The sequence below is a fragment of the Centruroides sculpturatus genome, unplaced genomic scaffold (genome assembly GCF_000671375.1).
Source record: "Centruroides sculpturatus isolate CEXI.00-Female unplaced genomic scaffold, Cexi_2.0 scaffold131, whole genome shotgun sequence".
Lineage (NCBI taxonomy): Eukaryota > Metazoa > Arthropoda > Arachnida > Scorpiones > Buthidae > Centruroides > Centruroides sculpturatus.
The window spans coordinates 1-26,334 of NW_019384439.1; the positions used below are offsets into that span (position 1 = coordinate 1).

Consider the following 26,334-nt stretch of genomic DNA (forward strand, 5'->3'; position numbering starts at 1 on the left):
TAATATTTATGTTGGTTTCAAAGAATTTTATATGGCTATAAATCATATAAAGAGACTAAAGACGATTCAACACCTAAAATCCATAACTTGAACTTTGTATGCAGGAATAAGAAATAAATTTGCTTTGACTAAGCTGGATTATGTTTGATTAAGTGAAATTATTTTAATACATATTTCATTGCATTTACTCAAACTGTGTTGAAATGTATAAAGAACAAACTAATAAACTTTCTCTTTAAATATTAGTTTTTACTTTATTTTCTTATTTAGCTTTATAAATATGCTTTTTGTGTTGTCTGCATTAAAGAAATTTTAATCATTTTTAAGTCAGTTACATTTTTGTTTCTTTTGTATATGTAATCCATATTGCATTCTAATGACATTAAAATAATGAAAAATATTTTATTTAATATTTTCCTTTACATTAATTTCATTCAGTATTATTTTACTCCTAAAGTTTATAAAAAATTATATATTATTAAGAACAGATAAAAAATGCATTCATGTAAAATGATGAAAAATGTAAAAATAATCTCTCAACAAACCTTTAACTGTTGGGAAAAAATGAGTAATACTACATGCAAACATTTTCGGATCACTCCCTGGGTTCTTTCTCAAGCAAAGATTAGTTACAGGGAGGGATCAGAAAACATTTGCGTGTAGTATTACTCATTTTTTCCCCACCGGTTAAAGGTTTGTTGAGAGATTATTTTACATTGATCCGGTGTGTGAAGATTCTTTATATAAATGTAAAAATGTATTTGGTATTAAAAGGTATTGCACTTGTAACATTTTAACTGCTAACTTTTTTCTTTTTGAACATATTCAGATTCTAAAATTGAAATCTTAAAACCAAAGTATTTAAATCTTATTTTCTTAAATTTTTAATATTTTTTTTTTATTTAATAAAGAAAATGTAAGAATATACTTACTCAAAATTTTTTACCAATTGATATAAACAGAGTAATGCACCCATCCATCCGGACATCTCTGGTGACTGTAAATATATCGATACCTTATCTACAATTCCAGTCCACCGTGCTGGAAAATCATGCTTCACAATAGTATTGACACAAACTGCTAATTGAACCCTATAATAATAAAAGTTTAATATAATATTTTGCATTGAATTACCACATCAAAATCATTTATCTTCAGTATTTTTATGCACAATTTAACTTTGCTGGCAGAAAATAATTCCATTTTTTAATTATATATTATCAAATTCAATTTAAATTAAAAAACTTAATAAATTTTAAATTTATCTTAGCAAAACATCTCATTTAGCTGAATCAACTATCCCATATACCATTAAAATAATAGAGTTAGAGATTTTCAGTTAGTTAATGATTCTAAGAAAGCAACCCTGCTCATTATAAATGCAATGATTTCTTATTTAATTGTAAAAAATACTTTTGTATTTTTTACAATTATTGTTTTTTACAATTATTGTATATTGTTCTGTATTTTATTTATTTATCTATTTCTATACTTAACAGTAACATTTAACAAAATATTTTTTAATTTAAAAACTCAATAATTTTAAAATAAGAATCCCTATAATATAAAATTAAGTTTTTTTCAATAAAAACAAGCAATTGTTTATTGTGACATCACAATGCTGGGCTGCAATTTTTAATCATGTTTTTAATTTACTTAATATAAAATATATGTGTGAGGGTCGTAAAAGCGCGTAGAAATTTCGACTAATTACAAACTTTAACGGAAGAAAGTTTAGAGGATAGAATCAGGTCAAGGGGATGTGTTAGTGACAAAGCCCAGATGAGACGAAAACTTTCTCGAATTGTAAAACAAACGCGACGCGACGATAAATAACAGGGGGGAATGTCGACAGAGAGAGAGGGAGAGCTTTGTCGGGATGCGCGCGAACAAATATCGGGTCGAAGCAAGCGGGAGAAAGGGGGGTCTAAGAACAAAAGGGATATCTGTTAAGTAAGAACGCGGTAGGGGATAGATGGCCACAAGAACATCTGGTGAACCGTTTGGGTTCCAAGATGACAGAGAAAAGGGACATAACGGAGTAAAATACGAGCGCGAACGTTAAAGGACCGTCATCACCTCTCCGACCTTTTCCCGACCCGAATCGGTCTCGGGTTTCGCCTAGAAACAAAGGAATGACCAATCGGAGTAAGGGAGAGGGTGAAAGGGACCAATCAAAAGGGTGAGATTCGGGGAAAATCTTATAAAACCCCCGAGTCTCAAGGACACGATGGCGATTCTCCCCAAAGACGAGTGCCAAGAAGACGCCAGGTCATCCGTACACGACCGTCCAAGCTTCTCCGCATACTCAGAGGAAGGAAGAGTGTATACGAACACCGGACATCGCCCGTTCTCCGTCGGACTCTTCTTCAAGGAAGCCCCGGGGCACTCAACAGCACCTGCCGGCCAACATTCCCAATTTTTGTTATTCATAATATGTAAGTTAACTTCATGTCAAAATAAATGGTTTTCGTGTAAGACACTTGTCATCTCTGTCTCCTACCGCCACCACCCACATACGGTTTGACCCTAGGTTTTCCTGACGAGCAATTAACTTACTGCCCCCAAAATCGGCGAACTTACATATGCTCTCCACCTCATCAGTAGTGTCTTGCCCTTAAAAACATCATACTTTTCCTTTAACAATAGAGTCATGCTGTCATCTAACACATCAAGTGTTAAATTTCATAACTGTTAAAATTAAGTCACATATCTATGTTAACTAAAGTCAGCTGTTAAAAATATGCTAAACTTTTCTGTTGAGCATGGGAGAATACCGAATCTTCCGATGTACAGCTTGATTTTACTTTTCATTTCCATGTTAGACAAGTTCCACTATATATAGGTTAATTTACATTGAATTTTGCAGAAAATTCAAGAAATTGAAGAAATCTTCTGTTAATGACAGGTTTTTGCTATATACAGGTTCCATAATAGACAGGTTTGACTGTAACTAATTATCAAAAGTAGTAATTTTTAATTTAACACTGTGTATGGTAGTTCTGTTGGATCCCTTTCTTACTGTCCCATATGTCTTAGTAGATCCTTGTTTAACCAGTTTTTCCGGTTTTACTTTAGCCTATACTTAATTGTAATGATAACAGAAGAGTTTATTTATGGTTTGGATAAGGGTGTGTTTATGGTTTGGAAACACATTAAATGTATGTAAAAATTTATGAATAAAATACAGGTTGTCCAAGAAAAATCTACATTATTATAAATTTTTATTTAAAAAATACAAAGTAATCTATCAAAATGCAGTTTGTGGTAAAAGAAAGATTAACTCAAAGTTTTTTCAGTACAAAAATTAATACAAAAACTGAATTTGTTTTATGTACTGTATATAGGTATACCTCGTCTTATGTCGGCAATTGGCTCCAAGAGAGGCAACATAAGTCAAATTTACTTGTCACTAGGCTAAACCATAAATTACCATTCCTGGTTCTGTATTTTATTTATTAATGCATTTTTAATAATATATGGTTAATAAGGATCTATTTTAAGCTTACAAACAAACAAATTTTAGTTTTTAATATAGTACAGAAAAAAGTAATCTAAATTTACGAATGCATGTACAGTAAATACAGTACATACTTGTAAATGTATATATTTTAATATAATTTTATGTGCTTTAAACGCTTTTCTAGTGATATTACGACTTCAATATTTGCGGCGGACAGACGTAGTCGAATAAAATGACTTAAACTTGATTTTTATTTTTCTATATACTTTTTTGACAAACGACGTATAATCAGGAAAGACGTAACTTGAAACAGTGTAATTCGAGGTATACCTCCATTGAACAATATTCATATTTTTTTGTGAACTTTATGTTTAGTATATTTTTGGTCACAATATTGAAATCATTAGTTATTTAGATTTGGTACAAGCCTTTATCATTTATTTTTAGACATTTTTCACATACATACAAGCCCATTTAGAAATATTTCATATTTAAATAATATATTATCATCTAAAATATCTTCAGTATTTATGGTTATTGTTCATGATATTGCAGAAATATATAACATTAGTATTTGCAATCTTGCTTCTGAAGAACTAGTAGCACATAAATCAGAATATTCTTTGGAAACAGAATATATTACAGGTAATAAGAAAACATTCTACTTTCCTTATTTTTGTTATCATATACAAGGTCTCAATCATTGTTATCAAGAAGACTAATGTTATCATCATTAACACAATCATCAATATCATATACCAGATGCTGCATCTTATAATCCTCAAACACTTTTCTTCTATATATTCTGTAAATATGTACACAGAAATAATAATTCAGATCCAGATAAGGATGATATCAGCACTTAACAATGGAATACATTAATACATCTCTGTTGATGTTATGCTTAAAACACACAAATGTGCAAAGCTGTAGTTTTGAACTTATTTCAAATTACATTCTTTTCCATTGCTGTTCCAAAGATTCTGGAACACTAGATTTTAAAACAATCTTCTAAAGTTATTTAATAAGGCTATCAATATGAAAAAGAGACGTAAGTAGTCTCAAAAACATTTTATTGGGGTTCAAACAGACTTCTTAATAGTATACATAGACTTCTGGACTTCTTTCTATATAAGTATACACTCATTGACAAAAAAGTTACCACCAAGGGTAAAGCATTGAAATCAAAATTTTATTACTGCAAACATAAGACCTTGGTAATAAGTGATCGTAATATCATAAAGCAACAATTTTCCTATAGAAAAATTAACAATTTAAACAAATCTTTAATATCTCATAAAACCTACTCTTGCATGGATACCTGTGACAATATGATCAGGCATGGAGAACACAGACGCCATATACTATTCTGCAACAGATTTACCCAGATATTGCAATTCCTAGTTCAGATCTCTCATACTCATAGTTCATCAAAATTGGTATCCACAAATGCTTGATAGCCAATAGTCCTCGAGACAAGACAGGACAAGAGAGTATGGCAACCCAGAGGAGACATTCCTGGAAATCTTAGCTGTGTACAGCCAAGCATTTTCTTGCTGGAAAATGGCTGTTTGCAGCTGTCATACAAGGCAATATGAGTATTTCCTGAATGTATTGTTGTGTCATCAAGATTCCTCATATGACTACTATTATAGAAGTGATTGACTGTCATATGGCATGACTTTCCAAGACCAGCAGGTCAGCAGTATAGGCAACATGCTATTCAACAGTAAAGGCAAAATTGAAGTACTCATAAGAGGTCACTTATTAGCTAACAAAAGCAGGATTTATTGATAAAGATGATACACTTCCAGTCTATAGCAGGGCTTCTTAAACTTTTTATTCACGACCCTATTTATGATTGTGATTTTTTTCGCGAACCAAAAAAAAAATATAAAATAAAGAATGATATATACAAATATATACAGAAACACACATACAAATTTGCAAAAACAATAATGGTGTACTGCCACAGTTCACTCTTGTGTTACAATGGAACAGAGACAACTGAATACGCTGAAAAGCGACAACACTACACTAGTTCACGCTATGGTGTTGCTGAATCGTTGTCTCGCTGCACCGGAAGTGACACAAAGCGTGCCATTTTCAATTTAACCTCGAAGTAGCCGAGTCGGGACAAAAACAATTTATGCCAATTCAATAATATTTCCATCCTAAAAGTAGAAGACGACACGCAACATAAATAAAAAAATGAATTTTAATTAGAAAATTTTTTTAAAATGTTTTATTTTTTCCCCATTATCTGTGGAGGGTTCCAGGATGCGCCACCGACCCACAATAGTTATTAATCGTATCTAAAAATTTTATTGTCTACAAAATTTAAAAAACGTTTCGTAACAGAGACGAGACCTCGTGGTTTGCCGTTAACTTAAACAGATCGATTCCAAAAGTGTCATTAGTTTTTCCCGCAACGCGTAGGGGTTCCAAGTTACTATACAGGTAGTTCATNTAATTAGATATTTTATTCGTTATATCGTACAATAATTAAACAAACAACATTATACTAGTCACTAGTCTATTCAATGCAGTACGAATTTGGCGTTAGCGTTGTCCCTTGGCATCGGAATTTTGTAATGAAGAGGGCGATACTAGTGAAGGGTTTTATTGAAGGGGACGATACTACGTTGAAGGGGGTGACGATTCGTTAGAAGTTGAGAAACACTGGTTTAAGCAATTCACGCTTGTCATGGTAACAATGTCATGGTACTACTGCAAATGAAGCTGACAATGTTTAGTGCTAATATCAGGATGTACACTTTAGCAAAATTATTAGCTAAGTGCTTATATATTTGGAAGAAAAATATATCTAAATGAGCAATATAATGGGGTACAATATAACAAGGGCTAATGTATTATTTTGATTTGTTTAATAAACCAGCTTTTGATTACATAAGATCATAGAATATAACTTAAATGATTTACAATTAAATAATTCATCATCAAAATTATAACAATAAGCTCTTACAGTATAAAAACATTTAAGTATTACTTCATTATTATTTGCTTAAAATTGTATCTCTAAATGTACAATTAAATAAAATTTAATTTAAACAACACACACTACAGCTGAAGAAAATTTCAAACAACAAACTCGAGTTTCCACATCATTTGGAAAAAGTATACTAATAGATTAAAATAACAACTATTCTAAATTATAGAGATACTAATTAAAAATAAAACTGGTTGTATTCAAAATTTTCAACCTGAAATTTAATTATTTTGAATACATTACATTTTAATATGCCTTACTTCAATTCTATGATGTACATTTTCCTAAAATTTAATATTTATGAATCAGGATGTAACTTACAATAATAACATTGTACTATCTAAAGATTCACAAACTGTTGACAACATTTATATCAAAAAATTCATAACTGTCAGGTAAACTAATATATTTATCATTATCTGTATAATGAGCAACTTTCATATCTGTTTATCCTGTTATAATTTCAATTATATGCAAAATTTTTTAACAAATTCAATTTGAAAATTTCTTTGAAGGATATCCATTTTATCTAAAGATGAATGATGATGATGATGTTTACTTTGTTCTTAAAAGTCTAATTACTGCATGTATTAAACATTTAAATGTCTTCAAAAAAGTATTTTATAATTAAAGCTAGGATAATTAGGCACTAAAAATCATATAAATACTTATAATTTTCCTTTTAACAAAACATAATGCACTTAAGCTATATCATGGCAATGCACTATTTTTAAAATTAAACTTAAAAAATTTTATAAAATAAATAATGAATAACCTGATAAGTTCAGGAGCAAGAACAACTGCATCCACAATGGCATCACGAATCATAGCACGATCTTGTTCGTGAATACTGAATGGAATTGGTTTTCCCATTTCACTTTCTTTTTCTTGCCAAAACTGTGAAAGCATATTCTTCAAATAAATAACACCTGCTTGTCTGATTGGAAACTCGACATTGTTCATCATAACTACTTGAAGTAAACATGGTGCAAATCCAATTATTTTGTGAACCTGAAATAAATTTTTGATAAATATTTACATTATTTTTTATGTATTAATATTTATTCTTTAGTTAAATAAATTTTTCAATAGTATCATTAGTGTAATGCCAAGAACATTTTAATAAATTAAATCATTATCAAATCTTTACCAGGCATTAGTAGTTATACAAGTTTATCAATATCTCATTCACTTCAAAACATTAAACATAATTACTTTTATGTTTAACGTTGATGGTGATTTGATTTTATCATAATATTAAGAAAAAATATATTTATATATCCTATTTTGTTAAGTTCTTTAAAATCTCTGGTAAGTTCTCTGTTACAAGTCAATTAGTTACTTTATGACTGTATCATGCGACATCACAACACGCAAGATCTCGTTAATTCTTTTCTATCATATCTCTTCAATGATACTTTACATAATGTTATATAAACATTATGTAAAGTATCATTGAACATGCAACAATTAATTAGCCAATGAAACAGCATTGAACATGCAACAATTAATTAGCCAATGTTAATGCTAGTTGTCAATTATAAATATTCAACTTCCAAAGTTTCACACCACCTTTCTTTTTTTTCTAGCACTTTCTTTAATTTAACTAATATTTTCAACCATTTTAAATGGCCACCTTCAAGTTAAAGAAAATAGAACATCAGTTATAAAATAAATCACAACATAAATTTAAAACATTGAGATCTTGTGACATCATAGTTTTGAATAAAATAAATAAATACAGAAATAAACAGAAATAAAATTATATGTTAAAATTAACAAGCATAGTACAAAATAAAAAATAAACATCACACAAAAAATTTATAAAGAGACATTTATAAATTCGTAAAGTCATATGATCTTATTGGAATAAGTAAATTAATGCACTTTCTTTAAGGGATTGTCTAGGAGCGATTGCCAGGCTGTGAATAATAACTTGGCATCCTTGCTATTAATGCACTTCTCTTTAATGGATTTTGTGAAGATTTCTAATGTTTCTAGTGTTCTTAGTTTGCCATTGTCATATATTGGTGTTAAAATCTTAGCTTCTTTCCATTTGACTGTTATACCCAGCTCACTTGCATATTGGGCTAAAATGGTATTAAACTTATTGTTATAAGTATGATACTTGTGCTCCACTATTCTTTTTGTTAACGATCTGTTTGTTGAGCTTATGTATGTTAACTTTCTGTTGGTATTAAACCTATTGTCATCTAGTGATACTGAGTATATTCCAGGTTTTCTGGCTTTGTTGCCTTTATCTTTGGCATTAGTAAGAAGTTTATATTTTGATGGGTATGCTAAATCTGCCTTGACCTTATTGGCTATGATTTTATAAGTTTGGCTCAATCTAGGGTCAAAGTCAACCCACTATGCATTTTCTTTGTTGTTTTAGAGATTTTGTATTTACTGCACCTGTTTCTATGTTGTCCTGTATCTTGTGAGCTAGCCTTTCTATTAACTTAATGCTGTAACTGTGGGCTATGCCAATGTATTTAATGCATTCTATTTCTTGTAGTGCTTCCTTGATGTTAGAGCAGTGAGTAAAAGCTCTTTGAAGCAGAGTCCTGTATGCTGTTATTTTATAAGTATACGGATTGTTAGATGTTGAAGGGATAAACAAAGATTGTAGGTTAGATTCATGATACACCTTTGTAGTTAGAAATGATTGTATAACTACCGTTTCTATTAACTATTTATTTCTGTTTATTTCTGTATTTATTTATTTCAAAATCATGACATCACAAGATCTCAATGTTTTAAAAGTTATATTCTGATTTATTTTATAACTGACGTTCTATTTTGTTTAACTTGAAGGCAGCCATTTAAAATGGCTGAAAACGTTAGTTAAATTAAAGAAAATGCTAGAAAAAAGAAATAAAGGTGTTGTGAAGCTTTGTATAATAAGTTCTAGTTTATTACACATAGAATTCAACTTTCCATAAAATGCTGAATTTCAATAAAGATCACTTTATCACCAACCTAAGCAAAATTTTGAAAAGAGTAATATCTACCTAATTACTTTGATCATGAAAACAGCAACATTTCATAATATTAATTTATCTATCTGTTAATTAAATTTCTATTATAAACAACATCACTAGACCTGATATATTATAAAACTACACACCAACCAAATTTTTCTCCCTGCAGTTCTAAACTATTTAAATTAATTAATTAATTTATAATTATTAATGTTAATACGAGATGGCACCTAACACTTACCTCTAGAGCCAAATTGGTACATAATTCATTTAGTAATTAGCCTAAACTAGCCCGATAGAATTTCAGCATTTGGTTGGTGTCTAAATTTCTATTAACCAATCCAATCTTATTTTAAAAGTAGATTTAATAAATTTGAAAAATATGTAAAATTGTACAAAAAACTACATTTTTAAATACAGTCTTACATCAAAATAAAAAAATTAGAATGTAACAAACACTAAGAAAAATTGACAAGTGAAGATTGGTAATTACCAAGCCACTTTTTAAAGAAATCTATCTCATTTTAAAGAGATTCTCTCTCCAATTAACATACTGAAGGTTGTTTTCTGCAAAATTTAGCTTCTATACAAAACCTGAAAAAAGATTTCATATTACAGTAGAGCATCGATTATCCAAATCAATTGGGGACTGGGGTTGTTCGGAAGATCGATGTTTCGGATAACCGATTATGTACAAAAAAAATATATTAATTTATCCCATCTTGACATTTTTCTCCATTGCGTGTCACTTCGCGTTAAATTTTCGCCAATCTTAAGCCTAACGAAGACTATTGTATCATTAAAAATTATTTTTTTATTTTGTACGAACAAAATAAATATATTGAAAAATATAAAAACAATAAAAAATTATACTTCAGAAGTTAATTTAGTATCAAAAATGTAAAATATTTGAGTAGCCCAAGACATAGCCAAAGATTGCAGCGCCACAGCACTGGCGAAAATCTAAATTTGCCGACTGGAATTCTTTCGGACGATTGACGTTTCAGATGATTGACTTTCGGATAATCGACGCTCTACTGTAATAGAACAATATAATATAAATCTTGATAAGTTTAAGTATGTAAATATCAGTTATATCTAATTTATCTACAGTATTTGAATCTTATCTGAGCAAAAAATTTGTATAACAGTATTTCTCTTAAATATTATATCTATTAATAAGACCTCAATTGANATCTGGAAACAGGGGACCTAATTCTTGCATTCTGTGAAAACGGGTAAGATTGGCTATACATAAGTTTTTATTTCTATTTTTGCATTTTGAAATGTATAATAAAGTTTGTGATTGTTGCAAGGAACATTTTCTACCTAATAATTTTTTAATACTATTAGTTTGTGATACATAATATATTATTTTTTCTGTCATAATGACTAACTTTTTTCTGTACCCCTAAACAACCTATCGCGTACCCCTAGGGGTACGCGTACCACAGGTTGGGAATCGCTGGTGTAAATAATTAAAATTAACCTATCTAGTAAGTTTTAAACTGTACATAACAGCTGTTTTCCATCATTTTTAATTAATTATAATCCATACATCCATATAATATTAAAAAATTTGATTGCAGAAGCAATTTAAGATCAGTAGATGATAATGGTCTTTTTTATTACCTTGTTTACAAAAGGATGACTCCTACCTGTTACAGTATACTGTAATTTGAAAAAGTGTTTGCAGAAAGCTGTTAGTGGTCAGTCATTGACATTGAAGTCAAAAAGGAATGACTATTTTGACATTGGAAAGGTAAAGTTGCCAGATAAAGCATGTACTGGAAATTCATAATAATTCCAGAAAACAAGTCTGTTGTTAAAATAAGATCAAGATGTAAAAAATATGTAGATTTATAGAATTCTTTTTATTCATTTTAATTTGCAGAATTAAAACAAAGTACTTATGTACATTTCTTATCTTGACATTTTTAACTTCAAAATCCACATAGGGTGTTATTTTTGCTGGATGTCAATTCATCAATTTTCTGTAATAAAATTAAGCAGACTAAAAACAGTTATGTGCAGTTTAAAACACCAAATGAACTAAGAATCTGGACAACTTATCCATCACCACTTCTTATTAATATTTGCAATACCTACACATTTAAATAAGGTAAAATCTTTCAGTATTTTTACAGAAATAAGGAATTCTGCAGAAGAAAAAGACCTTCAGTATGTTTATCAGAGAAGTGAGATCTACAAAATGATACACATTTCATTAAAAAGTGTCATTGATAATTCCCGACCTTCTTTTGTAGATACAACATAATTATTTAAATCAATGATTTACTACTGTTTTTGCTTAACAATTTTCCAAAACTGATTTAATCTACCAAATCCTTTACATACTAATACAAAATATGAATAAATTACAGGTATGATAAAAATTAAAAAAGGAAACAATTATATCTTTTTTAGTTAAACACAGAATTATGTTCAAAATTGTGTTTTACTGTAATAAAATTTTAAAATATATCAATTATTATTGTATATTACTATTTTTCTTGGTCGGCATCACAAATTAATCAAACTGAAATTATACTACACCAGGTTAAAGTAAACAATAAACAATAAAAGTAAACAATAAACAAACGTACCAGCAACAGGTTCCCCCCTGGTATGTTTGTTTATTATCTATTTTTATTGTTTTTAAATATAAAAGTAAATTTGTTCACTGACACTTAAATGACCCCCTAGTAATTTAGTGATTCCAAGATGAACTAAATTTTAATCTTAGGATGTTGTTTGTGACCAGGTGGTAAACCTGAACCAAACTATGAATTAAAAAGTTAATACAATATAGTTTGATAAACACAAAATCTAACAACTTTGTGCATAATGAAATATTCTGATTCATCTATAAAATATATTCTCAATAAATGTCAACCATCATGTATCACTGAAAAATAAGAGACTACAAACATTAGATACATTAATAATGTTTCCATTCAAGCATAGTTATTTGACAAAGGAGCAGGACCATCCAAAATTCATCAATGAATAATTGCAGTATATGAGAATGTACTATCACTGACAATAGAGTATGTATCAGAGCAGATATTTTTGATACACACACTTTGTTGGTAGACAATGCTCACATAGACTAAAAAATAGTAACCTGCAATGACATCATCTAAAGAGTGTGTCACAGAGAACAAACTTGACTGTTTAATAAGTATTAGTCAGAATTCTGTTCACAAAATCATTATGAACCAACTTCACTTCATTATAAAAAAGATCTATATGCAATGTCTCAACACCTGAAAATATGGATCAGAAGGCAGACCAATGCCTGTGTTATTGGCACAGTTCATGCACTACAAGTTGGAAAAAGACAAAATTTTTGTTACAATTGTGGTCAGGGTTAAAACACACCGGATAAATTCCTGGATAAAGGAAAGACAGTCAATACAACTGTCTTCCCTTTATCTACAAGTACCAGGAAATGCTATGCTCTCTACAACCATGGTTCTCAATCCGTGGTCTGCAGAACATGGGTGCTCCATGAAGCCACTTCAAGTGTTCCACAAAAAAATCAAATATACAATTAAAAATTGTTACAAAAGAAAAATCAATACAATGTAAAATAATTTTTGTATGGGAATGTAATCAGCAAACGCCAATGTTGTCATCTATTAAACCAAGTGAGCTTGATTTCAAAAAGATTTGCCACCCCTGCTTTAAAGCTGATATATTGTAAGTGTTCCGCAGAAAAAATATCAGAGTTTAGTATTCCTAAACTTCAAAAAGATTAAGAACCACTGCTCTACAACAAAGTCATTTGGACCCAACTGCTTGGAGACTTTCTAAAGACATTCTTTGTGACAATGACCATACCTTAAAATGCCAATATGACTAAAGACACATTCACTAAATTCCATACAGAAACACTCAACCATGCCACTCAGTCCCAACTTCTCAATTTTAAGCTGGTAAGCTTTACAAGGCAGCAGATTTCCATCAAACAACAAATCGAAAGCAGTAGTTAAAAATAATTCTAGAAGAAGCTATTTTGCCTCGTATCAAAATGGAAAAAATGCTTAAATAAAGTGGGCAATTACTTTTGAGATAATTAAGATAACTTAATTCATTATAAAATGGAGACTTTTTAAATTGATCTCCATGTAAGTCATTATGATAGATTGCAAATTTGACCTCAGGTAAATATTTTTAAATATTGTTGTTTCACTTATAAACTTTATATTTTCTATGAAACTAACCATACTTAATAGTTGCCATATAAATATTTAAGTTATATCAATAATTATTTTACTATTAATGTACAGGTCTATATAATTACAAAATCATATTTTCTCAAATAAAATATAGTCTTTCAAATGAATTTTATCATCATCATAGTTAAAATTCATTGATACTGATCATTAAACTCATTAATTAATTAATGTAAAATTAAAATTTACATTAGCTTGAAAAACATATAGTAGTACTAAAAATCTTAATTTTAAATATTGCTATAGACTTATATTAAACTTGCACATATTCAAATTAATAAATTATTATTGTTGAATGTTTTCATATAAAAATGTTTGTATAAAGTTCATTGATAATTAAGCTGGTATATATAAACAGATAATCAGGCATATGTATATGTTCTATTTATAGTCAAATGTTATTTCTATTTATATATTCAAAGCACTACATTAGTAATTATTTACAAATTACAATTAATGAATTATTAACCTTTTTGCAGACAAGTTTAATTCCTGTTGATAAAGCTTGATAGCAGGTTATGTCAAGGTTATCAAAATAGTTATGTAATTTCCAATGTGTATATTTGTGAAAATTATTGTGTTGTTTTATTTTGTTTTATAAATCAAAATACAGCTTGTATAATTAGATAAACTTATAAACACCAAAAAAACCAAAATCTAGCACCAAAAGAATACTTTAATACTTAAAAGTTTCCGACCATCTTAATCGTTCATCTTCAGATTTTAAATATAATAAATTCAATAGGAAAATTTAATTATAACAATTTTAAAAAAATGGAGTTAGTCACATGCATCAAGGACGTATATACATCATTTCAAATAAACCAATGTCTGTTTTTAGGAGTTGGTACAGTTTCCATTAATATATTCTGAAACAAAGGGCTTCATGCAAGTGAGATTATTTTAATAATAATCCATTTTAAAAAAATATATTCTAATTACATTCTCCTATCAAATTTATTGTATTTAAAACTTGAAAATGACCAATTAGGATCTTGATTGCTTGTTGTTCTCTATTATATGTACAGGTATAACTCGACTTATGTCGTTTCGAGTTATGTCATTCCCGATTATACATCGTTTGTCAAAAAAGTATACGGGAAAATAAAAATCAAGTTTAAGTCATTTTATTTGACTTTACGTCTGTCCGCCATAAATATTGAAGTCGTAATATCACTAGAAAAGCGTTTAAGGCACATAAAATCATATTAAAATATATACATTTACAAGTATGTACTGTATTTACAGTACATGCATTTGTAAATTTAGATTACTTTTTCTGTACTATATTAAAAAATAAAATTTATTTGTTTGTAAGCTTAAAATAGATCCTTATTAACCATATATTATTAAAAATGCATTAATAAATAAAATACAGAACCGGGAATGGTAATTTATGGTTTAGCCTAGTGACAAGTAGATTCGGAGACAAGTAAATTTGACTTACGTTTTTCGACTTATGTCGCCTCTCCTGGAACCAATTACTGACGTAAGGTGAGGTATACCTGTATTTTCTTAGCACAATGGTGCCATTGAGAACATATCACACAGGAACACTTTCAGAAAAAAAAGGCTGTTTTATTGGTGTGAACAGATATGCATTTTGGGCTTAATGCCATTCTTAAGTCCTGAGATAGTGACAGTTAAACCAACATGACTTGTAAGAAGATATACACGTAGTTGAAAAAGGAAATGGAACTAAAAGTTCTTTCGGCTCCACACACATACACATTAGGATAATATAACATGTGCTGAAGGGTGTGAAATAATTCTGATGAGATGTACAGAGAACATAGACAAGATATGAGAAGTTAAAAAGAAGTGAGTAATCCTTGTAACATACACTGAAAGTTCACACCAATAAAACAACCTTTTTCCTCTGAAAGTGTTCCTGTGTGATATGTTCTCAATGGTAACATTGTGTTAAGAAAATACAAATTAGGATAATTGAAAACATTTGTTTAAATATTACAGCATTCTTTTCCTGATAGATTTCTGATTTTTTTTGTATGTTTGTTTTATTTTAGCTTTCAGGATAGATTTGTTATCTCTATTTTCAATATATTTTTTTATAATTTTTCAGGTTTTACTTATTAAATTTTATAAATTGTCCAATTAAAATTTTTTATAGAATATTTTAAGAAACTTATTTTGTTTTCTTAAAATATTGGGTATGGTATGTACAGTACAGTACTACATTTACAATATTTTCACTTCATTATAACTTGTTATAACTTGTAATATATTAATTACTACTGTAATTAAAAATTATGCACAAAATGATATGTTAACTTAACTATCATCAGTAATATGTTACTGATTGATGAGAGCTGGACTGGGAATTGACTTTGATTGGTAGATTATGCAAAGAATAGTTTGTGATCTTTTTTATCATTCAGGAAACCTATTTTCTTCTGATTAAACTACTGATAGGTAGAAGCTTATTAACAATAAATAAGAATACTATTATACATTATTTTTCAAATTTTGTCAATTGTTTTTATTTTATTAAGTAATTAAAGGTATAGTATTTAACACACTAATAACCTCTAGGAAAGATTAATTTAGTGAATAGACACAATTTTACAACTTAACAGTGGTTTGTGAGATCATTTCGGATGAAGAATTGGATAAAGTTGCTTGAAAGACAATAAGATCTAAAACCCTTCATGATAATCACTTTAAATGACCCATCAGATGCTAAACATTAACATTCAAAACCAGCATTTTACTTAAATGTTTATTTCAAATGAAAAAAAACATTTGTTGTTTTGTTTATCAGTGTTTAGTATTTGTAGTTAATACCAGTTTTGTGTATTGATTACAGCCTATCAGTTTTTTAGTTTCCAAATGCAAAGCTATTGAAGCTGTTGAATGTACAAAAGACAAAATGAAAGAAATTTTCTTTATCTTGTAACATTCTTGTCTATGTTACCTGTCAATGACAGGAAATACTTACTTCAAGAAACCATATTCATTTACATGAATTGCTTGTTATACCCTTTCCAGGTATACTTATTGAATAATCTGATATACAATAAGTATATCAGAAGATTATTCAATAAGTTATGTTTTATGTTTTATTTTCAGGAGCACAAACAAACACAGACTTGCTGCTACTAACATTTGAGCATGTATTGTAGAATTGATCTTGTAAAAAGCAAATGGATCTGAAGTCAAGTCCTGCAACTCTCAGGCTTTGGCCTTGTGTCTTGCTAATAGTTCATGCAAAGCATAAACTCATTGGGGACTGCAGATGCTTAAATTCAAAAGAGTAATTCATCAGGATTAATGGTGTGTGTGGTATAAATACTGAATCAAAATAACAGCTTGTATCATACAAGGTCTGTTCAAAAAGTATTGGACCTTTTTTTTTCCGCGTAAACCAATGATGCGCGACAGGCCTCTTCCGGTGGAGTTGTAGAGGGGATAGTCATGCACAGCCCTAAATTTTTTCCCGCCTGCAGGAAGCGTCAGTCGTTGGCAATCAGCCTATGAGTGAGGTCATGTAGTGTGCTCTCGTCAGATTTCACTAAGCTGGAAAATGACTGAACAACGTGACCAGCAATATTACATCAAATTTTGCCAAAAACCTTGGCGATACCCAAGCGTAAACCACTCGCAAGATTCAGCAGGCTTTCGGGGACGATCCTCGAGGCCAAAAATAGCGCGGCAGGTCCGCAGCAATATCAAAGGTCATGTTGACAGTTCTTTCGACTCTCGTGGGGTGGTGTGTCGTGAGTACGCACCACAAGGCCAAACCATCGCAAAAGAGTACTTCCAGGAGGTCCTTCGTCGTCTTTCCGATGCTGTGCGACGCAAATGATCGGATCTGTGGTCGATCAAAACTTGGCAGATCCATCATGATAACGCATCCGCCCATTCTGCGCATCTGATTCGGGCTTTTGTCGCCAAACATAACACTCCTGTGGTTCATCACACTCCGTACTCTCCCCACATGGCTCCATATGACCTTTGGCTATTTTCCAAGCTGAAAATGCCGCTAAAAGGAACCTGAATTTAGTCGAGAGAACACATCGTGCAAAATCCAACGGACCGGCTGATGGCCATTCCAAAAGATGCGTTCCAGCAGTGTTTCCAGCAATGGCAGGAACGCTGGGAGAAGTGTATACATTACCAAGGAGACTACTTTGAAGGGGATTAGGGTTTTGTACCTCAAAGTCAATAAATTTATTTTTACCGACCAAAGGTCCGATACTTTTTGAACAGACCTTGTATACTTGAGGAGGGCTTTCACCTGAAGTCTGGTTCAACTGCACAATTTAGGAGGGCTCATACTGAATGATTGGCATGCCAATTTTTATCATTATTTTGTGTGCAAGAAGACCAGTAGTAGTAACCAAATTCAAAAGCACAGAAGAGTAGTAAATTATGTTGTCTTGCTTTGACTTTATTGACTGAAGTGTATACTACGAGGATAGTCCCAGAAGTACCCAACCTAACAAAGACAGAAAAAATTTGGTAAAACATATCTTTATTTTTTCAACATAGTCTCCTTTTAGTTTGATACACTTTTTCCAGCAAAGTACAATAGCTTAGATACCCTGTTCATAGTGAGAACTGTCGAGCTTCTCAAAATAGCCATCAACCGCAGACTCCACCTCTTCATTGTTGACAAATCTTTTATCACCAAGCCATTTTTTTAAGTTTGGAAAGAGAAAATTATCCGAGGGGGCTAAATCTGGTGAATAGGGTGCACGAGGAAGCAATTTGAACCTTAACTCACTGATTTTGGCCATCGCAATAACAGATGTGCAAACTGGTGCATTGTCTTGATGAAACAACACTTTCTTTTTTGCCAAATGTGGCTGTTTTTCTTGATTTTATCACTCAAGCGCTGCAATAAGTTTGCATAATACTTGCTGTTGATTGTTTTTCCTGGGCGAATTCCAAAAAACTGACGCCATGACCTTGCCAGCAGATGGAACTGTTTTCACCCGATTTTCCCCTTTCAGTCCATTGTTTCGACTGTTCTTTCGTCTCAGGTGTGAAGTGATGGACCCATGTTTCATCCATGGTTATAAATCGACGCAAAAACTTGGTTTTGTTGCTGCGAAACATTGCCAAAGACTCGATTGAAACATCCTCACGACGCTGTTTTTGTCCCATTGTGAGCAAATACGACACCCATCTTGCACACAGCTTTCTGATGTCCAAATTTTCAGTTAAAATGTGATGTACAGCACTTTTTGAAATGCCTACCATATTTGCTAGCTCTCGCACTTTGAGTTGACTGTCATCCAATACCATTTTGTGGATTTTTTTCCCACCATTTCTGGCATGGTCACCTCACTTGGTCAACAACTACAATGTTTGTCTTGGCAGCTCGTACGGCCTCATTTAAACTATGCCACGCAATATTTTATTGTTGTAAACGAGGGAGCAGACTCCCCCAGAGTAGAATCTAGCTCAGCTTTAATATTGGATGGACTGAAACCTTTCAAATGAAAGTATTGTATCACATAATTTTGATTAAAATTTGTCATCGTTATCACCTTTTTTATAAATTCCAGCAAATAATTTAATAATATAAAAACGTTTTCGATCGTCTTTAGCGATCTTCATCAGTTGAAAGAACATTAAAAATAGAACAAAAATTAAATTTACGAAAAAATAATAACTGCGCATGCGTAATGATGAGTGCTTAACGGAATAAATACAAAAAGTTAGGGATATAAGACAAAAAGTAAATAAATATGCATGCGCAGTTATTATTTTTTCGTAAATTTAATTTTTGTTCTATTTTTAATGTTCTTTCAACTGATGAAGATCGCTAAAGACGATCGAAAACGTTTTTATATTATTAAATTATTTGCTGGAATTTATAAAAAAGGTGATAATTTTGATTAATTCTTTCTAGTTCCAGTATAAGGTATTATTTTTATGACAAATTTTTTCCATGTTTACAAATTCACTGAGATTGTCACTATTTATGGCTGCCGAAAAAATACTATACAACGTAACGTCTTCAAACTTAAGCTTTATAAGGTTGATACTTTCAAACACAGTCGTTTTTTTTTTCAAACAAGTACCGCCATCTATGTCAGGTCGGGTACTTCTGGGTACCGTCGTATCTCTGGCATGAAACATACTAAGAATCATTGTATTGATGTAGGCAGCTTCTTTCACTGGAGTCAAGATAACCCTCTTTCACAACCACAAAAGTAGGTTTTCTGTTGATGTTTTCAAAATCAGGATATACACACAAAATGAGATCATAAATATTATAAAGCTAGGTACAAAGATCTTCAGAAAGATTAATAATTCTGTCATTATCCACATGAAGCTGTTACCAATTGACAGAAATAGTTTGGAAAATCAACTGCAATTTCCATTGCCTTCAAGATGTACTCTCATATTCTGTGTCAAAGAATGTTTCCTGATGTTAGGCCAAAGGGTCTCCTCAGTGACATTAATTTCATTTACTCTGATCCCTCAGAAACATGAGCAAGGTTTGCCAGAAATCATCAAAAAGAAAAAAATAAATAAATAATAATGATGATTTCTCCAAAGAAACTATTGACATTTTGAATGTCCCACAGGGTTGTGTCAACCACTCTAAATCTTGGAAAGCATAAATCCTTATACCTTGTTCGCACCGAGCATTTCGATCTAGATTGTGACCAAGGTCAGCGACTATGCCGTGGTACAACCTCTATCAATTGTTCAATCTCAACTGAAACGAGGTTCAATCATGATTGACTCGAGAGAGTTCTTGAAACTAGATCCAGTCATAAGAGAGATCCCACAATCCCACGCACGCAAGAAAATACAAGATGGCTGCAGAACATGTGTTGGGCTATCAAAGAGAAATAAAAAAAGACATCCGGAGAGATGTCTTTATTATTAAATATATGGCAAGAAAAAGTATTTATTTCTAATCAAACCATCCATTTTGTTTGTTGGTGTTCGTGACTTACCACATAGTTATGTCAGTTTTATCATCGCATATAATAGCCAGGTTCTTCTCAAGCGGACTGCCTGTGCAAACAACTCAATGTTTGTCTGGCGACAGTTACAATCCAGATTGTAGGTAAATTAAGATTGAAGTGAATCATGGATTGTGTGCGAACGTAGTATTAGTCTATTGGCATTAAGTCATTCTTTATGCTCAGAAGTACTCTCAGAAGTTGCTCTGCTGTTCTCTCTGGAAACTAAGCCTAGCCTGTTCAAAAACTGGTTCTCAGAATCCCTAGACAGTTTTAACTGTATACTTTTTCTTGAAGATCAGTCAAGGTTTCATCATTTCCAAGTAAGCATGCTAAATTCTGTTAAATCAATCTTCTATATAACTAAAACATATACCAATATATCGCCTAAGAAATCACAAACACAACACAAAACCATCCGAAAAATTCACCAAACATAAATGTAGCACCAACCAGCACAGAGAGATCACTTTTTCCAACTTCTCATACATTTTGCTAATTTCTCACTAATTACTTTTCAATATTAATTCTCCAAACATAATACTATACTTCAATACTACAACTTTCTTTCAGATAATCACTTGACAGACAGCTGCCGATTCACATATTGCCATGCCATGTAGCAAACAGAGAGACAATGAGACAGACAGACATAAATCCATTACAGCTTAATTTATATATAATATAGATTTTGAGATACGTGTATTTAACTTTCTCCCAAATTGATAGATTCAAAATATGAAGTTCGACTAAAATATGTCCAGGCATTTTCCCATGATTTGACGATAAACATCCAAACTGACAAATCGACTGTCCGTTTCATTTTTACAAATTTGCATTATTGTAAACAAGAAATCAAAACCAAACCAATCATAAATCTGTATTTAAATAAAAAATATCAACAACTATAAGGAAATAAATTTTTAAAATCTCGACTCTATTCTTTTTACTCGACTCTACTCTTTTTAATCAACTTGCATTCCAACAATGCACAAGTCAGAACAACTCAAAATATCATAGGTCTAGTGAAACCACAATTCACATAAAGATAAATGACAACAAATATTAGTTACAATAAGATATAAACCAACAGCAATTAAAACTTAATACTTTTTAATCAATTTGAATAACATAATAAATATTAAAAAACTCAAAGACAAACTAATCGCGTTATTATATCCAAAATAAAAAAATAAACCAAAAAAAAAACGTCATTCGAATAATTATCAATTTTACAAAATTAAACCTGACATTTAAAAATTAAATATCATTCATTCAATATCACGTCTGTAACCGTTTTAATTAACAAAAACCTATTCATAAAATGAATTATAATGTAGATCCTGGATGGTCTAAGCCTAACACGTTTTACCTCCTATGTGTAGCATGTGCTTCCTCCATTCTTTCACATCCACGATATTCATTACAATGTTACAATTGTATATAGCTTTATTTATATAAATTAATACAATTTCGACAATTTTGAGTATTTCTTATCGCTTTATATGGTTATTTTCTGTAGAAATATTAACTTAAGAAACTTTTTAAATCGTTTATTAAGCCTAACATAAGCCGGCAAGTCGGATGAATTTTCATTAATTACCTGATCTAATTGTTTTTCGGCAACTTCTCTTTGATTAGGATCGATTGTCGCTTTTAAAATTTCCACTAGTTTATTTGTATCCATTTTTGTTTCTAAACTGCGTCGAATGTTACTGCTTGTGGTCATAAAATTGAAGAAAGGTGGCTGTGAAGTATACAACCAGCGTGAACAAGAAAGTTAACTAAGTAGCGCCCTCTTCTTATAATTGACATTTTCTTATTTAAAAAAATTTTTATATATATATAATAAAAATAATTAACTGAATTTTGAATTTTTTTTAAAAATTAAGATTTAAATTATACAGAAATAATCTAAAAAAATAACTTATTTAATGTCAATGTAAATTTTATTGTCAAATGTTATCATTATAATACGGGAAATGATGGTGAGTAATTTTACGGCGAAGTCGATCAATAAGTTGTAGGGAGAACATGGAGAAAATATTTTCGATTAATTGTAATGAATGACGTAACCAAAATATATTCTCCTTGGCAGATTTTAAACCGAATTGATTTTTTAATCCTTCAGTAAAATACTTATATAGTGTAATAGTGTCGTAGATATTCTTTATTTGTATCTCTTTTCGCCGTGTGGGTGATAAGAGGGCCTCTTTTCTATATGCTTGTTTTACCAAGCCCACAATGGAAGGCCGGATAGCCAAGCGGTCAAGATACCAGCGTACTGCTTTGGGGTCCCGAATTCGAATCCGGTCGGGTCCCCTCACCATCTGAGATCGCCCAAGTGTTGCGTTGCCATAACTTAACAAACAGATTTAATTTTATAAATTATAAATAATTTTTTCTATTGTATAAATCCATTTCTTATATTTTTTGACAATAAAATAATTTATTTGACTTTATTTTTTTTAAATTTTCGTCCCCTAAATTCTGTTATGCGCGCTCAATTTCATTAGGGAGCATAGACATTGTTATTTTGTCTCTATTGTATCTCGAAAACGAAATCATGGATCACAATTTTTATTGCATTTTTGGAATCGTCGTTGCAATTAACGGAAAATGAGAATGTTTAATCAAAATTGGTGCATTAAATTCTGAGAATAAACTCAATTCTGTTAAGCTACANAACACGATTATTATTTAAAAAAAAAAATTTTAGGCTTAACATCGCTGAAAATTCAACATGGCATCACAGGCAACAAATAAAAATTTCAACATCAAATAGGTTAAATAATTTAGTACTGCTGGGAGAAAAAATTGGCCTGGAGCAGGACTCTAACCCACAACTCCTGCTTACCATGCAGATGTGTTGCCAGTTACGCTATCTGGACCTCCAGTCGGATCTCCTCCCAGTGGTTCTAAATTATTTAAATTAATTAATTTATTTATAATTATTAACGTTAATACAAGATGGCACCTAATGCTTAACTCTAGAGCCAAATTGGTTACATAATTCATTTAGTAATTAGCCTTAAACTAGCCCGATAGAATTTTGGCATTTGGTTGGTGTTTAGCTATATTATGTATTGGGTCTAGCGATGTTTGTATATATTTATTTTGTTTGTGCAAAATAAAGAAATAATTTCTAATGATACAATAGCCATGATTATTACTTTTAAAAAAATTTCATTAGGCAAAAATTCAATGTGAAGTGACATGCAATGGAGAAAAATTTCAACATGGGATAGGTTAATATATTTTTTAATACATGATCAGTTATCTGAACAGCCCCAGTCCTGAATTGTTTCAGATAATTGATGCTCTACTGTAATATAGTTAAGGCAGATGCACAACGGCAGCAAATTAAAGTGAAATTGAGCATCAATGACAGGTTCAACCAATCATTTATTGTAATTGTCGAGGTTGAAAGCGACAATTGATAGTAACAGTCATTATCATTCAAATTTGCCTTAATTTTGTCAGTCATGTGCATTCACCTTTAGATTTAAGTATGTTATATTTTAATAAAATATTGCCGCATCAATGAACTAATCAGTCAATATCAGAACACATCTTAATATATTGCAGTTCACTGATGCTCTGTTAGATGCATGCTGCCTCATCTATTACAATATCCAACTTATGGTCTCTTTGAATCATATCTTATGTTTTTTCAATGTTGTTAATAATTGATGTTCATAGATGATATGAGTGATTATTATCTTTACACTTTTGTTATGTTTTTAAAATCAATTGTGAATTGTTGAAAATCAAAAACCTGCACATGAGAAATAGAATACTTATATTGAAAGGCGCATTCAATACTTCAAAAGTTTCTATTGTGAATTTCTTAAGTTTCATGAAAAATTGATGTTGAGGTGCACATTTCTTAAACCAGATATTTTCCAATCATGCAGAAAAATACCTTGCATTGCGAAAACACAGTTTATAGTCAAATACTGTATTTTTCACCTCTGGTATTAGTTTCTGAATTAGTCAACCTGATTATTTTTGTATCAAACTGCATATTTAGCTAACTCATAGCTTGCTGAAGATTTTAACTTGAGAATCTGATTATCAAGCTTTAGTTCTTATGTAAAATAAGAAATATAAACCTCATCTCCGAAATTAATTATTTGACTTTATTTTTTTTGTAAAATAAGAAATATAAACCTCATCTCCGAAATAATTTATTTGACTTTATTTTTTTTAAATTTTCGTCCCCTAAATTCTGTTATGCGCGCTCAATTTCATTAGGGAGCATAGACATTGTTATTTTGTCTCTATTGTATCTCGAAAACGAAATCATGGATCACAATTTTTATTGCATTTTTGGAATCGTCGTTGCAATTAACGGAAAATGAGAATGTTTAATCAAAATTGGTGCATTAAATTCTGAGAATAAACTCAATTCCATTAAGCTACATATAAGACGTGCAGAGGCAGGCCCAAATAGCGCCAAAAACGATATAGACATTGGTAGTGACATTATTTGCAGAGACGAAGCATTGTAATGCGTTTCGGCGGGTCATTTAGATAGGGTTTTTCGAGTTTTGAAACGACAGTGATATTGATAATAAGAGATACCTAACTTTAAAAAAATGCAGATTAATTAAAAGTGTTTATTCGGATAGCACAATAAAACTACAGGACTTAATTGACAAAATATCAGAAATTCGTGCAAACCGTTGCAATATTCTTCATGTTTTCTTCTATAATACATCCGCAGCTTCTCGTGACAACAAATCTCAGTAGAATTTGAAATAATCTAATGTTTCCCAACTTTCGCAAAATGAATTTTCTGCAGACGTTTGATGTCATAAATTTTTGTGGCACTTTAGGAAAGCTTTTTTCGGTTTTTCTTCTGGTATTAAGTTAAAGATTTGTTGGTCTTTTTTGTTTACTGTTTAAGGTTCAATGTAAATTTAAATTTAATATCAAAAAATAATTAACCAAACTACAATTTTCGACTTTTTTCTTTAAACTTTAAACACAAAATCTGCATGTCTTTATGCATAACAGGAATCTGTAAAAGGCAGTTTGGATTGAAAACTCGCTGTTATGTATTATTTTCAGTAAAGTTTAAATTAGTTTAAACTTTATTGATACCGGGGTCTCAAAAACATTGCATACCTAAACTTTATTTGTTCTTGGAGAAACTCTATTGAAATAAATTTTTACTATTTTTCTTTTATAGATTTGTAGTCAATGTTGTAGTATGTACTTTTGAAACTTTTTAACCTTCTTAAGCTGGCTCTCAGAGCATAAAACCTTACTAAAGAAGCTTGTTATGAGTTTGGCCAGATTCACAGAGTCACTAGATGGCGAAAGATCCGAGACAAGACACTAATAAAATTTTGAACAGTTTGAAATTAAAACCGGATCCTCCAAGGACTTTAAACTACAAGGATAGCCAGGTCCCGTATATTTGTTAGCATGACCTTGGATCTATGTGACGTCACAGCAAGTCCTCTACTTCAACATGACAGACCTTTCAAATAACAAAATACAGGTAACCCCCGTATAACACGGTAGTTACGTTCCAAAAAATTGCCGTGTTATGCGAATCCGTGCTATACGAAACAAAGAACTAATACGAAAAGAAGGGTTAGGTTCCAAAAATTAAAAAACATGCTAGTATATTTTTATAATTAAGATAAATATCTTCNTTTATATTTATAGGGAT

At 30.7% G+C, this 26,334-nt stretch overlaps 1 protein-coding gene across 1 annotated transcript; it reads right to left on the reverse strand.

The window, feature by feature from the left end:
• Positions 1-913: 913 nt before the first annotated feature.
• On the reverse strand, positions 914-22,441 carry LOC111620091 (importin-8-like). The gene is made up of 3 exons (XM_023361934.1): positions 22,252-22,441; positions 7,249-7,484; positions 914-1,091 (listed from the first exon to the last, which is right to left on the reverse strand). The coding sequence occupies exons 1-3, from the start codon at positions 22,375-22,377 to the stop codon at positions 929-931; spliced, it is 525 nt and encodes a 174-aa protein (XP_023217702.1). The 5' UTR covers positions 22,378-22,441; the 3' UTR covers positions 914-928.
• Positions 22,442-26,334: the final 3,893 nt, after the last annotated feature.

Excerpts from the sequence above, each read along its gene's own strand:
- LOC111620091 (XM_023361934.1), bottom strand. The coding sequence starts at position 22,377 with ATGACCACAAGCAGTAACATTCGACGCAGTTTAGAAACAAAAATGGAT. Across the intron at positions 7,485-22,251 it reads CCGAAAAACAATTAGATCAG|GTTCACAAAATAATTGGATT; the intron begins GTAATTAATGAA and ends AATTTATTTCAG. Across the intron at positions 1,092-7,248 it reads CTTGCTCCTGAACTTATCAG|GGTTCAATTAGCAGTTTGTG; the intron begins GTTATTCATTAT and ends TTATTATTATAG.